Source organism: Sinocyclocheilus anshuiensis, unplaced genomic scaffold (genome assembly GCF_001515605.1).
Source record: "Sinocyclocheilus anshuiensis isolate Anshui unplaced genomic scaffold, SAMN03320099.WGS_v1.1 scaffold126, whole genome shotgun sequence".
NCBI classification, from domain to species: domain Eukaryota; kingdom Metazoa; phylum Chordata; class Actinopteri; order Cypriniformes; family Cyprinidae; genus Sinocyclocheilus; species Sinocyclocheilus anshuiensis.
This window is the reverse complement of record NW_015546026.1, coordinates 705,943-719,998: the sequence shown is the minus strand read 5'-3', so window position 1 is coordinate 719,998 and position 14,056 is coordinate 705,943. Positions and strand designations below refer to the sequence as shown.

The window sequence follows — 14,056 nt, the reverse complement described above, 5'->3', positions numbered from 1 at the left end:
CACATTTCATTACACCAAATACACAAAATACTGTTCTTTTTAGCAGCATCATATGACCCCTTTAAAACATTATCCAAGAATTTCCCTATCTGTCAGTCACTTTGATGTTGTGTTGAACTACTGACATTAGGGTCTCCATGGAAAGTGTCACAATCACTGAACTGAGTTACGAGGCTCTCATAGACCAGGTGTTGGCAAGCAACTGTGTGCTGGGTAACAAGTGAACCCGGCTACATCATAACCTTACCAACGCCCCATGTAACCTGTGTAGTCATTTTGATCTTTTCTGTTCTTTTTTTCCCCCAAAGTTGTCTGCAGACCAGAGCATTAAAGAAATGCTCTTCCTTCCAAATGAGAGAAGGAAGGAAAGCTATTGAGACCACATCCTGCCCAAAGGGAGGTTAATATGTGGAGAATACATCACATGGATGAGTACTAGAATATGCAGATGCCATCTTTTGGCGAGATTGAGGACTTCATTTGATGCAACGACAGTGCATGGGTATTCCTTAGCGACTAGCTGTTGAGTGTACATTGGTTGTGCACTGGCTACTGAGGTGCATTATTGAATTAGATAAGTGCACTTTGTAATGTCCACTATGGTTTCGCACACCACTACAAATGGCTGTCCCCTCAAATAAGGCTCTATATAAGAATTTGGAGATATATCAGACACAGCCCTGTAACTGCACTATATGTAGATTTCCATTCATCAATTGTTAGTCAGCAAGGGGAAAACATATAAAATCAATCATGGAGCAATTTAAGAAGGATTCATTTTTTGCTGGTACAATGAATTTCACTGCAAGCCATTTAGCAAAATAAATAAATAATAAAATAATAATTAACAAAGCTTAAGGTGTTACAACCTTGTTAAATACAGAAATGCAGGAGCAACATCAGTCATTTTGATAGGAGATGAGTAATTAAAGCAGCAAACAAGTCCATAACAACATTGTACAATATTTCATCAAAGCACTGTTAAAATTGGAAAAACTGCTCCCTTTGAATATTACTAGTATTATTATATATACTAATAATAATAACTATTTACAGTTTACAGTTATTTTACACTGACAACAAACTTTTTTATCTAATTTGGAATTAAAACTAATGCATAGTTCAGTCATAAAACTCTCCTGGGTAGCTGACTGGATCTTTCAATCTGGCAACACAGTAAATCAATATCTCTTTCCTTTCTACGCAACCTTATTTATTTCCACCCCAACCTGGTCCAACTCCGTACTGAGTGCCTTTAGCCCTCCTCCACCCCAGCACCACTTTTCTAGATCTGCTTGCAACAGTAATATGTATCCATTGACATTCTAAGTATGTTTCAGTATTAAGTAAAAGTAAGAATAGTATACATTAAAGCTGAAAGGGAAAAAAACAATTTCAGAACATTCTCACAAAAAGATATGCTTGACGGAAACAGTCATGGCTTTAAATTAAAAGTGTATGGTTTAAATTCAATCAATTTCGTTTGAGGGGTATAATCAGACGTAAAGATTTTATCACATTTGCTGAAATACCATTTTCAATGTACTTTAGTCTATTACCCACCCCTAAATGTCACTTAAATCAAGAAAAGTGTGATGGGTGGTTTAACATGTAGATTAGACGGTCCTTTCAGATCTAAAATAATAATTTTATTCAGAAAGTACAGGTTTAAGGCCTTTCCACACTGAGCGCGAAAAAGCGAAATGAATATCGGACGCGATGACGTGCTGGAATAAAACGATAGATTTCTATGGATGCTTCCACATAGACCGCAAACATTCACGCACCAAAAATGCCATTTTTTTTTTTCAAACCAGTCCGACGAATCCTTTCAGTTTCGCAAAGTGAAAACACAGGCCGTCCAATAAGATTTGAGCTAGGATCACGTGACCGGAGCAGCTGCTGTTGCACAAAAAGGCAAGAGTGGTGGCACTGTTTCGAAAACCAGTGTAAACAAACACAGAAGAAGAGTATCCCGGATAAGAGAAGAGAGTGGATGCTGAGTTCTTGTTATTGTTGGTATTTGAGAACAGATTTATTCTCACATGTTCTTTATACAGAATAACATTTCTATTAATTGTCCACTGAATTATGTGATCTGTAGAGCACCGTCCGTTTTCTTCCATGTGCACGAGTGTTATGAGTCAGAGCGCGTTAACTCTTTTTCTACACTTGAAATATGAAAGCAAATAGACATATGATTATGTCAATATATTTTCTGTATGTGTTTTGTATGCAGCTCATGGTATTTTATAGCAATAAAGGATGTTTATGACAAATATTAGAAGTGTAGCATTATTAAAAACATACAAAGAGTGCATGTGTCTGCTTATTAATCAAAATCAACTATAGATCACAACTGGAAGTTATTGCAAGCACTCGATGATGGTTTAAAGTGGGTAAGCAAATACATTAATAATGACATACATTTTCAAGTGCAGCTTGATGCTAATTGTACTTCTAATTATATTTTAGGATGTAGCCTATTCTTGTAAGCATTATAGATAGTTTGTTTCTGGTGTAGAACCTTGTTTATCTTAATTTAATGCTGCATATTGAGCAGCGGATGATGTTAAATCCATTTAAGAGAGAAAAAATGCATTGTTGGTCGGCGCCACCTAGCGTGCAGGCATGAATTAGCAGAAGGCGAACAATCGTTTCGCGTTCGGTATGAAAGCACCGTTTGTCGGCGATTCGCCTTGCTTTTTCACATTGTGCTCAGTGTGGAAAGGCCTTTATACTGGTGTGCAAGAAATGTACACGATACTGTGCAAGATACTGGTGTTTCCAGTGTAGCCCAGTGCACCAGACTACTTTGAGCATTGATTAAAAGTTAGCATCTCATTTTATGATAATTTAATAGTCAATATAAAAAGATAACATGTTCAGAGTTTAAATCGTACACATTATTTTTTGTGTCTGAATTTCACTAACGCTCCAATCTGCCAAACAAACTAAAACCAATAGCTACTTACCCAAGGAATTGAGCTCCAGAGGGTCCAACCTCAATCACCCTGCTAGCTAGACCGTCACCCTCTACCATGGGGGGCATGGTGGCCAGTCGGTGCCTTTTCACCAGTCTACAGGTGACTCGAGTAGGTGCACTGCATTTCCGTGGTGGAATGATCAGCCGTAGACCATTGTGGCGGCATCCACGCATGGCACCTCCACGGGCATCCACCATGAAGCTGACTAAGAAACTGCATTGAGGATGTACAATGTTAAAATGTATTTTAAAAAGGCACCATATCTTCAGATGAAGTAAGAGTTTAGTAATGTTTAATAAAGAACCACTTCAATGAAAACCATATGCATGTCATGAAAGTCACTTCAAAAGGTGATCATGATTTTCCAGCCTGGTCTCATTGTTTATAAGTAGGTATTAGTATGTAACATTTACAGGTACAACAATATTTTTTGTATGTTTGGATAGGTACTGAAATGTACAATATGGATGGACTGACAACATCTAAAATGCAAACATTATTTGTGTATTTACACCTATAAAAACTGTAATATTAAACCTAAAACTAAACATAACCACTGTTTATAAAAAGAATATATAAATTAAATTCATAAATATAAATTTAATATTTGTATCCTATAGCAAACACATGTAATTCATAGTTAAACAATTCCAAAAATGTTATTAATTTTTAAGCTTTAAAGTGACGGCTTAATTAACATAAATTTTGAATCAAGTTAAATTAATAAATTAAATGAGCAACTGCCGAAAACAAATGCAACTGAAATCATAACCTCCATGATCATAAATACAAAATCAACCATTAATTCCATGAATTCAATATTCATAAATAATGGTTTGTAAATATGCATGTCTATACAGTTTTCATGTGTAAATTAGCAACGTTTTCAGATGCAATCAATACGGTAATACTGTACATTTTATTGTATATGCAAACGTAAGTAAATGTATGTGTGGTAGAACTACATTTACTACAGAACTACAGAACCACACTATGTAAAATACATACAAATACCCATGAGATCCCGGTGGATATTCAAATACATAAACTTTATCAAAACAACATATATCAGTGTTTGATTTTCATGCAAACACACACACAACACCTGCACAAATTGTCTGGAAATGTGGATATACAATCCTAGAGACACAGCATACACAGCAAACAAAAATTCCCATTTTTATGTATATGAACATTATGTTTGTGTAAAGTATACATAAGTATATGTAAATTTTGCATGAATTAAAATTCTTATGCAATCACTTTTGTGCTGGCTATGATAATGCACTTAATTCACTTTCAGTAGTTAACTTGGTTAATTTGGATCTTTGTACACCAACACAAGCTTTCTTATTTTTTTAAATCAATCCTCACAGAATGCAGGTCAGCATTAAACAAATTATCACAGACTATTTTCTGTTCCTGAAACAAAATGCACAATCTACTATTGTTCTTTTTTTATGGCTCAATTTGTATAGGTGTGTATCTTTGATACATTTAAATTTAAAATTAAGCATTTATTTTTTGTATATATTGTTAATATATAATAATAATAATAATAATTATTATTATTATTATTATTATTATTATTATTATTATTATTATTAATAATAATAATAATAATAATAATAATAGTATGTTGCAGTAATGGTGTAATATCACATTATACTTGGTAAGTTTTGTCTGTCACAAAATCCATAATTAAACATAGATTAAAAACAAATGAGAAACAGACAAATACTGTGTTAGTCTCCAAGAAATGTTTGTGAAATGACAAATAACATTCAGATGACTTCAAACTTGCAGTGCCTTTTAGCATCTTTAGGGAGTAAATACGTGTGTGTGTGTGTGTGTGTGTGTGTGCCTATTACAAATTGTAATAATCCAAAACGCATAGCAAGAAGATGGCAGACTAGGTGATTCCTGTGCAGAATGCACACTGAAAGGAGCAGAGGAGGTCTGAGGTCAAATGACACGTTGCAGTCACCTGCTGTTGTCATGGTCATGACATGGAGAACAACGGCTGAAGACCAAAAATACCATCCATCAGAGAGAAAAAGTCAGAAAGAGAGAATGAAGTTTGAAAAACAGAGGAACTTACAGTAAGTGAGAAGTGATATAGTAACTTTGCATTTTCAAGGCCACCATCCTACAAGTTTCTGGTTGTTAAAAATGTGTGCAGATTATGTATGCATATTAGGGATGCACCGATACCACTTTTTCCAGTACTCGCCCGATACCGATACTTTTATTTTTGGTACTTGCCGATACCGAGTACTGATACCAATATTTTCATTGCATTTGTACATTTTTTTAATATTGGGTACAGAAACCAAAAGAGTATGTATAATGTTAGTTGGTTAACTTCATTTATCAAATAGATACAGTCAAACCAAAATGTATTCAGACATCTTCAACATTTCTCACATTATATTCGCTATAGTTTAGAAAATGGTAATAACTTCAATTTTTTTTCCCAGACTCTGTCTGAATAATTTTTGGTCCCAAATTTGTATCAGTTTTACTGGTAGTCCACTGTATGAAAATTTTTGGGTATGATTTCTCACAGTTTACTTTATTTTACTATCCTCACTTTACATAAACACCCACTACTACACCCACTAGTAAAAAAAATATCAAAAATTATATCTGGTCTCTGAATAATTTTTGGTTTGACTGTGTATCCTTCGGTTATTTTCACACTTAATTATGCCCATTAAAATGTATTTTACAAGTTTTTGTTACTTTCACTGTTCATTTTTTTGCTCTGTGGTACATCTTTAATTTAATAGCATTAGAGCAGCGGCTTAGTACTGTAATCACGTGCTTTGCTGTGCAAAACACGCGCAATGCGTGCAGATATTTGTACTGATGCAGAATAGTACAGTCTAGCGCATTTCACACAAGCTGCTAGATTCACTTTCGCCAGAAAGTCGTGTATGCCTAAGGTTGAAAATAAATGATGTTTATAGTGAATGCCCCTATAAATGGTCTTATTTTTACGATTTAGTTTTAATCCAAATGATGCGTGTGCTAAGTGAGTGAACATCAAAGATCACACAACAGAAGTGCGTGTGCTCTCTCTCTCTCCCTACCGTTAAGTAACTTGTTCATTGTTTTACTTACTTGTTTTTGACATATCCGACCGAACTACAAACTTTCCAGAGATGTCTGTGAGAAAGGGATATTCACTCGATAAGCTCGCGCATCTGCGCCGCCACGCGCTCAATCCACTCAGCGTGCTTTGTTTATCAGCTCGCGCACATCAGCTATACAGGCGTTAATACTGAATGTTTAACGTTATATTCGTTGCATACATATACTTCGTAGTAGACATCCTTAACTCCATTCTGCTGTCTGTTGTTCTGTTGTCGGTGTTTCTTTGTCTGAATATGGCGCTTATCACATGCTGTGTGGTATCGGCGTTTGGTATCGGGCATTTTAACGAGTACGAGTATGAGTACAGGAGCTCAGTATCGGTATCGGTGAATCCCTAATGCATATTATTTAAAAAAAAAACTTTTAATACCAAGGCAATGCCAATAAGACTAGTAACATATAAAAAAGTAAACAGATTCAATTTTGTTTCCACATTGACCATTAATACAAAGAGTTACAGTACTTGTATGTGTGAGTAAGAAAGTGTTTGATGGAGGGCATGAAGTTATTTTCCATACCCGGAATGAGCAGGACTTGAGGAAAGTGCTATGTTGTCCAAGTTTTCCGTTTCCCAGCTATATGAGTCCTTTTCATTTTCTCTTGCAAGTGAAGACACCTGGAGTGGATAAAGACATCTTTGTTAAAATTGGGGCTTTATCTACTAATACAGACATGAAATCCAGAATCTTTAAAAACTTGTATATTTATATATAAAAAAGTTGACTAATCTGTTCATTAATCATATCAATTCTTGAAGGCCACCACAGGGTATCACAAATGAAGGCCTTCATATAAAACATTATTTTACAATAAAAAAAAAAATACACGCATGAAAAAATTCTCAACTTTACCTGGTTGCTGTATATCATATCCTCCATCATCCCATAGTGTCTTGCAGGGTAGTAACTTTGGTGAGTGGGTGTGCAGGACCTGTCCAAACTAAAGAAAAACATACAGTTTACACAATCAATAGGTTGTCATCTTTTACCTTTATTTATATACCACTTTATACAATACAGATTGTGTTAAAGTCATGGTAGTATCATTACTGATAAAAATTTATCCATTCAAGTAGCAACTTGTTCTAAAAATACACTGTATTAGAACAAAAATAGTGGGATCATTTTTAATATGATCACTGATACGTAGAGAGTGCAGAGTTCCTCACATACCTTTGTAAGCGACTATGTCAGCATTAGCAGAAAGAAGAATACATGAGTTACAAATAAATTTATACATTTAAATATAAAGCATTTAAAATTATACATTGTTATGTTTGAGCTATACTAAGGAAATGTAAGTATTCTGAAAGAGAGAACTGAATATGAAAAATGACAATTTGCCAATTTTATGTTTGACAAATTGCACTATAAGAAAATAGCAGGTTTTCGAAAACAAGTATAACTCTATTTATCAACTTGTATTTCATTAAGTATCAAAACTAACGTACCTGTCTGATCGGCCTCCTTCTAAACTGAAGCGCAAGTAGTTCATACCATCCAGGTACTGCCCAGGTAGAGAGTCGTCTCCTAACTCTCTCAAATCCTCTGCTCTCAAATATTCCCCACCATCACCTGTCATGGTGTCATCACCTGTTGACAGACAGATGATGTTATTACTGTAATCCCATATATCTACCATTTACAAACACATTTAAAGTTTTTTTTTTTATATAATAAAATAATCACTTGTTAAAAACTTGAGAGACCTTGAGAGAGAAAAAAAAAACCCTGGACGCATTATATACACACATAAACGCACAAAACATTTACTTTACAGATTCTTCATTCTTTCCATTTACATTTGTTAAAGATTGCTTATATCAGCAAAGCCTCTATGATTTGGTATGACAGCAATCTACAGTGAAGCAGTCCTAGGGCGATAAAATCAAGGGTAGGCTAAATGAAGCAGCTTTGCCACAGTATGGCCAGCAGGGGCAGTGTCTCTAGCCTGTGCTGTAAGCCAATGAGCTGACGTACTGTAGACCGACATTGGAGTTTGGCTTTCAGTTGCATATTGGCTGCCTAGAGTGTGGAACAATAGGAAAAAAACAACACAAATAGTATGTAATATAATTAATAAATTATTAGCAATTTAAAAAAAAAGAAATAAAAAGAAACTGTCTGAGTTTTAGATAGACAGATCTCTCAGATACTATAGGTGTTCAAACTTCCACACTTTTATTTTCACCCTTAAAAATCAAAACATTTGTGTTTTGTGGTTTTCAGTTCATTAGTCTCTTAGCTTTAAAATCATTTGCTGTACATGGTAGTGTACTCCAAAAGGTTGACAAAAACCCTTTTTAGTACATATATACAATATTAAAATGTACAGTCTTCATGGGGAAAAACGATGAAATTAGAATGTCTCATAGCACAGTTAAATAAAATAAAATTAACTGAAATAAATAAAATGTATTTTTATTTATATAAATTTATTATAAAAAAAAAATAAAGTAGCTCCCAAGGCAACATTTCTCATTTTTAAGTTCAAGTATCTAAAATATATTAAAAAGTAATAAAAACAATATAGATATATTAAATTATTATTATTAGTAGTAGTAGTAGTAGTAGTATTAAAAACAACAATAAAATAAAAAATAATAATAACAAAAATTACTAAATTACTAAACAAAATTACTAAAAGTTTAAAACATGAACAAAAACTCCACTAATATGATACTAAAATAACTGCTTAGTAACACCTGCGTCTGTCTAGCAATAGTCATAGCTATTACTGGGATATTGATGTGTTTTTAGTAGGGCTGGTTTTGCCAGGAAGTGACAAACTAAAAGGTGATATTTATAAATCTAATGCCAAAAAATTACCAGCCATGCCTTAATTGTGTCAGTATGTACACATTTTAAAATTTTTTACATATTATACAACTTCCAACTGGGAATTATTTGACCTTTTTTAAAGAAGAAGCTGTTATTTTCAACTTATAAAAATACACCAATGTTTAGTAGACTGCTTATTAACTTATTGGCTGCACTACAATTCCAATAAATTACAGCAGCAATAAAACAATACATATAATACATATCATTATGTTTCATGAAAAATCATTAAGCACTACAAAGTTTAGACAGGCACCGACTGGTCACTTAGTAATATAGATTTAAAAGTAGCCAATTCCATCATGCCACACACACTTCTTGCATATACAGTACAACTATTATTAATATCAATAAAACCTGCAAGTTCATTTAGAAAGGTTGAGCTTTTACACCACACCAATCCATGCTCTGTCACTCTATACCTTCAAAATCAAGAGAGTCATCAGACATAGCCCCATCATCTACCTGTCTTGGAACTGCAGGAAATTCCATGTTAATACACATTAGAAACCCAATCACACTAGAATACACACAACTGAAAATCTGTCAACATATTACAAGTGAAAACGTCAGACTTGCCAACATACTTGAGGAAATATTCCGGGATTGAGTGACTGATTGACTGACTGACTGACTGACTGATTAAATAAAGCAGTTTAATAAAATAATAAAGCAATACAATAATTGTTTGTCACACTCACCCTCTTCGTCAGACACATCAAGGACTTCTGTCATGGTCTCTGGCACATTTAGCTTGTGTTTCTCTGTCACCGTCTACAAATGTGTTTTTTGTTGCTGTTGTTAATAGTTAAAATCCAAAATGCATATATTTTTATGAACTTCATATAAATGCACATTCTTGGGTAAATTACCGTTGTTGTAGTGATAATTTCCTCTGTGACTACTCTCAGAGTGCCAACCACAGAAATGTAACCAAGGCGACGTGCGATGGCAAGAGCGGTGTTTCCATTCTACACAGTGGAGGACATAATATCAACAACGAGATTAGACATTTGCTTTATTTTTCCTTGAAGCGTTTTTCTCCCTTTCAGGGGAACATGTATTAAAAACATCTATAGGGTCCACTTTATGCTGATTTTATTGAATAATGTTTAAATGGAGTACGCGTTTGTATGTTTGTGTGAGACTGTGTTTATATTTACTCACCACAGTGATGGCATTGGGCTTGGCTCCATGCTGGAGTAAGACATTAATGATGTGTGTGTTGCCTTGTTGTGCAGCCTGGTGTAGTGGTGTGTAACCATTCTGACAAGAATACAAATGATATATTTAACAATATGCCTATAACACATTGCTATCTTTTGTCTAATTAATATATATATATATATATATATATATATTACACACTTTTTATGTGGAAATCAATTTATACTGTGGTTATATCGTTATTTTATTATTTATTTCAATATAAAATGGTCTTTATATTAATATAAAAAATTCATAGATTAAGAAATACCTTTGTTTTAGCATTGACACTTGCCCCACTCTTCAACAGAAAATTAACCATCTTTGCATTTCCATAGTGGCAGGCAACAATAAGTGGTGTGTATCCCAACTGAAATAGAGATCATATTGTCTGCATCAGTGATAGTTATTGGGTAAAATGTCTTACTTTGGGATATAATAATAATTGTCTTACTTTGGTTTGTTGGTCAATGTTGGCACCGTGCTTAACTAAAATCTCACCAACACCTACTCTGTCTTCTTGGGCACCAAGATGAAGGGGTGTAAGTCCACTCTGAGAAAACATTAAAAATAATAAATAAATAAACCAATAAAACCAGAGACCTTTACACAACAGAGCTGGAGTTCATCATCACAATAAAATCTGAAATGAAGAGCTTTTTATAGCCTTGGCCTTGGCTATTCTTAAACAAATATAGGGCTTATAAGTGAACAAAAAGTCATGCACGATACACATCCATCAAGAGGTCAGATTAAATGGAAGATTGGCTCTTAATAGGTACAGAATGGCTTACCTGTTCTTCCATTTTCTTTTGTCATGTAAAACCACAGTTTTACATAACCACAGAGTATATAAAACTATTCAAAAACACACAATTGTTGCATTGCTTTGTCCCATTGTTATTTGTTTTAGTGTTTTTTTGCTCTTCTGTAATGCAAATTATTCCACTGGATTAATTAAATGTTTTGTATCTTTGTCTTATTTCAAATGTCCTTTACTTTATTGTGATAATGTTTCAAAGTATGGAAACACAAAAGACCAGATAGCTAATATTATTATATGTCAAAGTGATGGAGAGCATATTTAATTATCATTCAATGTTTTTAAAATGCTTAATGCAATTTTGCAAACTCTGCCTCAAAAGTATTTTTGACAATGTTTAAATTTATTTCATATTTGTAGTGATTTGAAGTATTTTCATAATCATTCACCTTAGTGGGTACATTGACATTAGCTCCTCTTTGCAGAAGCAGAGCTGCCATCTCACTGTGTCCCTCTTGGGAAGCCAGATGGAGCGGCATCACACCCTGTTTGGTCTGGATGTTGGTCTCAGCTCCGTACTGTAGGAGTGTTGTAGCTATTTCTATTTGATTCTTTTTTGCTGCTATATGAAGGGGAGTGTATCCATTCTACATGAACAGAGAAAAGACACAGAGGACAGTTAGGCTGGTGAAGCTACAGAGAGTTTGCTAGAGAAAAAAGAAATGTGAAATAAAAAAAAATAAATAAAAAGGCATGTCATATATATTTTAAGACGACATCATCTCACCTTGGCTGTGGCATGGGGAGATGCTCCTTTGTCCAAAAGCAGGAGCGCCACCTTCTGGTTATCATAGTGAGCAGCGACATGTAGAGCAGTAAGACCATTCTGCAGGGATGATGGTCAGTGCAACATGATTAAGGGAGAACTGTTAGCATTGCAAAAAGCATTAAATCAAACCTGATGACACCTGGAATATTTGATGAAAAAGCAGTGTTAACAGGGATTGTTATAGCGTGGTAAGTTTGAAGGTAAAGTTATCGTCTATATTAGAGTGCAAGCTCGAGAGCAATCAAAACCTGGTTCCTTATTAAAGAAAAAAGGAAAAAAACAATGTTGTTTCTTTTTCTTAACAAAATGTTATCAGTAATGAAACAATGCTTACCAGTACTCTTGCAGTCAACATAGCCTCAATGTATTTCTTTTAAACAACATTCCAAAAATTATATGAATTAGGCTAAAACCAACCAGTCATATAAATATTTATAAAAAAAATTAAATAAACTGCAAACACACTTTTTTACAACATAAAAAAAAAATGATTTTACAAAATTTACAACAGTGTTTTAAAACAGATTGTCAGTTCAGTTTGCTTGTGCCTACCTTCCCAGCAAAGTCAGGGGGTGCCCGCCGCTGTAGAAGTAGTTTTGCCACATCCAGGCTACCGTATTTTGATGCCACATGTAAAGGCGTGAACCCTTTCTGTAAATATTTAAATGCAAAATACAGATAAATCAACTGATCCTTGTCAAACATACTAACCTAACTAGATGTATATGACATTATACACAATACTAATACAAACTTAGTATAAACATATTCTAGACAGAAAATCATTAAAAGCTAATAATATACAATTTTAAAGTAAGCTACAAATTATTGTAAAATTATTACAAAAAAAATAATTTTTCTATCAGCTACCCATACTGTCAGGTGGACAACTGCCCTGGGCCCTGTGAGAAGATGGGCAGACTAAATATGTTTTGAGATAGATGAGTGTATAGAGCCCACAATTTTGTCCTGGGCCCAGTGAATTGAAGCAATAGCTCTAGCTGTCAAACAGTTCTGTTTACTCTTTACTATATGATTCAGATGTAGTTTTGGTACTGTCAGCAGGGAGTGACAGTGAGTCCTTCTGAACATAGTACTTTCTAGTTAATGTGTACTAATACCACAATAACTCAGTGGCAGTAACAATAACTGCAGTATTTTTATAACTATATATGTAGTTATAGTTAATATTAGTTAATAATCCTTGAAAATAATAATAACTTGCTACATATACATATTTGACACCTTTCCAACAGTGACTATTGATTTTGACATCAATATATATATTTTTTTCTTTTTACACTTGCTGTATGTCAAGTAAGGGACTCAACTATTACAAATGGTGCAATCAAATCTTTTTTTTTTTATTTGTACTGTTCTTCAAAAGCTACATAAGATATTTACATGTTTTCCAGTAGACAAAACCTTTTGCAGATTCTACAAGGTGTATGTATACTTATGACCACAATGATACTGGTATAAATAGGTTTTTTTAACAGGGAGGTAATATCTGGCTATCACTAACCTTGGTAGCTAAAGAGTGAGAAGCGCCAGCCTCCAACAGCACTGAAGTAACGTCCAGATGTCCCTCGCGTGCAGCGATATGAAGGGGGGTGTAACCATTAATGGTTGCTGCATCTGGATGAGCCATGTGTTGTAGCAAGAGCTGGACAATCTCTGTCTTACCCAGACGAGATGCAATGTGAAGCGGAGTCTGATCCTCCTGATGGGTGAGAAGTGTGATATTGGTACATAGGTGCATATAGGCACATTTTGAGTAAACACTGTGTTAAAGTTTTACGTTTAATTTCAGCAGTTTGGTGTACGTCTCATCTGTTGTCATTAAATTGTATTATATATGGGCTAAATATCTGCATTTTATCAGCCTCTGACCACCCTGCTCTCACAGACCCTTAAAAGGTTATAGTAGTTAGTTACCCACTGCTTTTGACATTGTCAAACATTACAGTCATTACAGTTGGAATACCTATTCCCTCTCAAATAAGACAGAAGGATTGGATAAATATTAATATTAAGTGAACACATGCAGTGTTGAAGTATGCCTTTGTCTTACCCTTGCTCTTGCATCCACCATGGCTCCATTTCTCAGAAGACAGCGAACAACTTCCATCTGTCCAGCACGGGCAGCCATGTGCAAAGCGGTCTCTCCACGCTTAGAATACAGAGGGAGTATTTAATGCTCTAGACCAGAGAATTCTAACTTTTTTTCTTAGCTTAACCTCCACGGTTTAAATAATTAAAACCCAACGCC

At 34.4% G+C, this 14,056-nt stretch overlaps 1 protein-coding gene across 2 annotated transcripts in view; it reads right to left on the bottom strand.

Moving 5' to 3' along the window:
* ank2b (ankyrin 2b, neuronal) overlaps positions 1-14,056 on the bottom strand; it is a 128,961-nt gene that overhangs the window by 39,122 nt on the left and 75,783 nt on the right. Inside the window, exons 15-31 of one of the 2 annotated variants that reach the window (XM_016499760.1) lie at positions 13,859-13,957; positions 13,310-13,507; positions 12,337-12,435; positions 11,743-11,841; positions 11,405-11,602; positions 10,647-10,745; positions 10,464-10,562; positions 10,154-10,252; positions 9,859-9,957; positions 9,688-9,760; positions 9,409-9,462; positions 7,597-7,738; positions 7,319-7,330; positions 6,998-7,085; positions 6,665-6,762; positions 4,975-5,010; positions 2,976-3,200 (exon numbers count right to left, since the gene is read on the bottom strand). In XM_016499760.1, coding sequence (XP_016355246.1) covers positions 2,976-3,200; positions 4,975-5,010; positions 6,665-6,762; positions 6,998-7,085; positions 7,319-7,330; positions 7,597-7,738; positions 9,409-9,462; positions 9,688-9,760; positions 9,859-9,957; positions 10,154-10,252; positions 10,464-10,562; positions 10,647-10,745; positions 11,405-11,602; positions 11,743-11,841; positions 12,337-12,435; positions 13,310-13,507; positions 13,859-13,957 — 1,817 coding nt within the window. The remainder of the gene's footprint in view (positions 1-2,975; positions 3,201-4,974; positions 5,011-6,664; positions 6,763-6,997; positions 7,086-7,318; positions 7,331-7,596; positions 7,739-9,408; positions 9,463-9,687; positions 9,761-9,858; positions 9,958-10,153; positions 10,253-10,463; positions 10,563-10,646; positions 10,746-11,404; positions 11,603-11,742; positions 11,842-12,336; positions 12,436-13,309; positions 13,508-13,858; positions 13,958-14,056) is intronic. The other variant, XM_016499761.1, reaches the window with a different exon arrangement.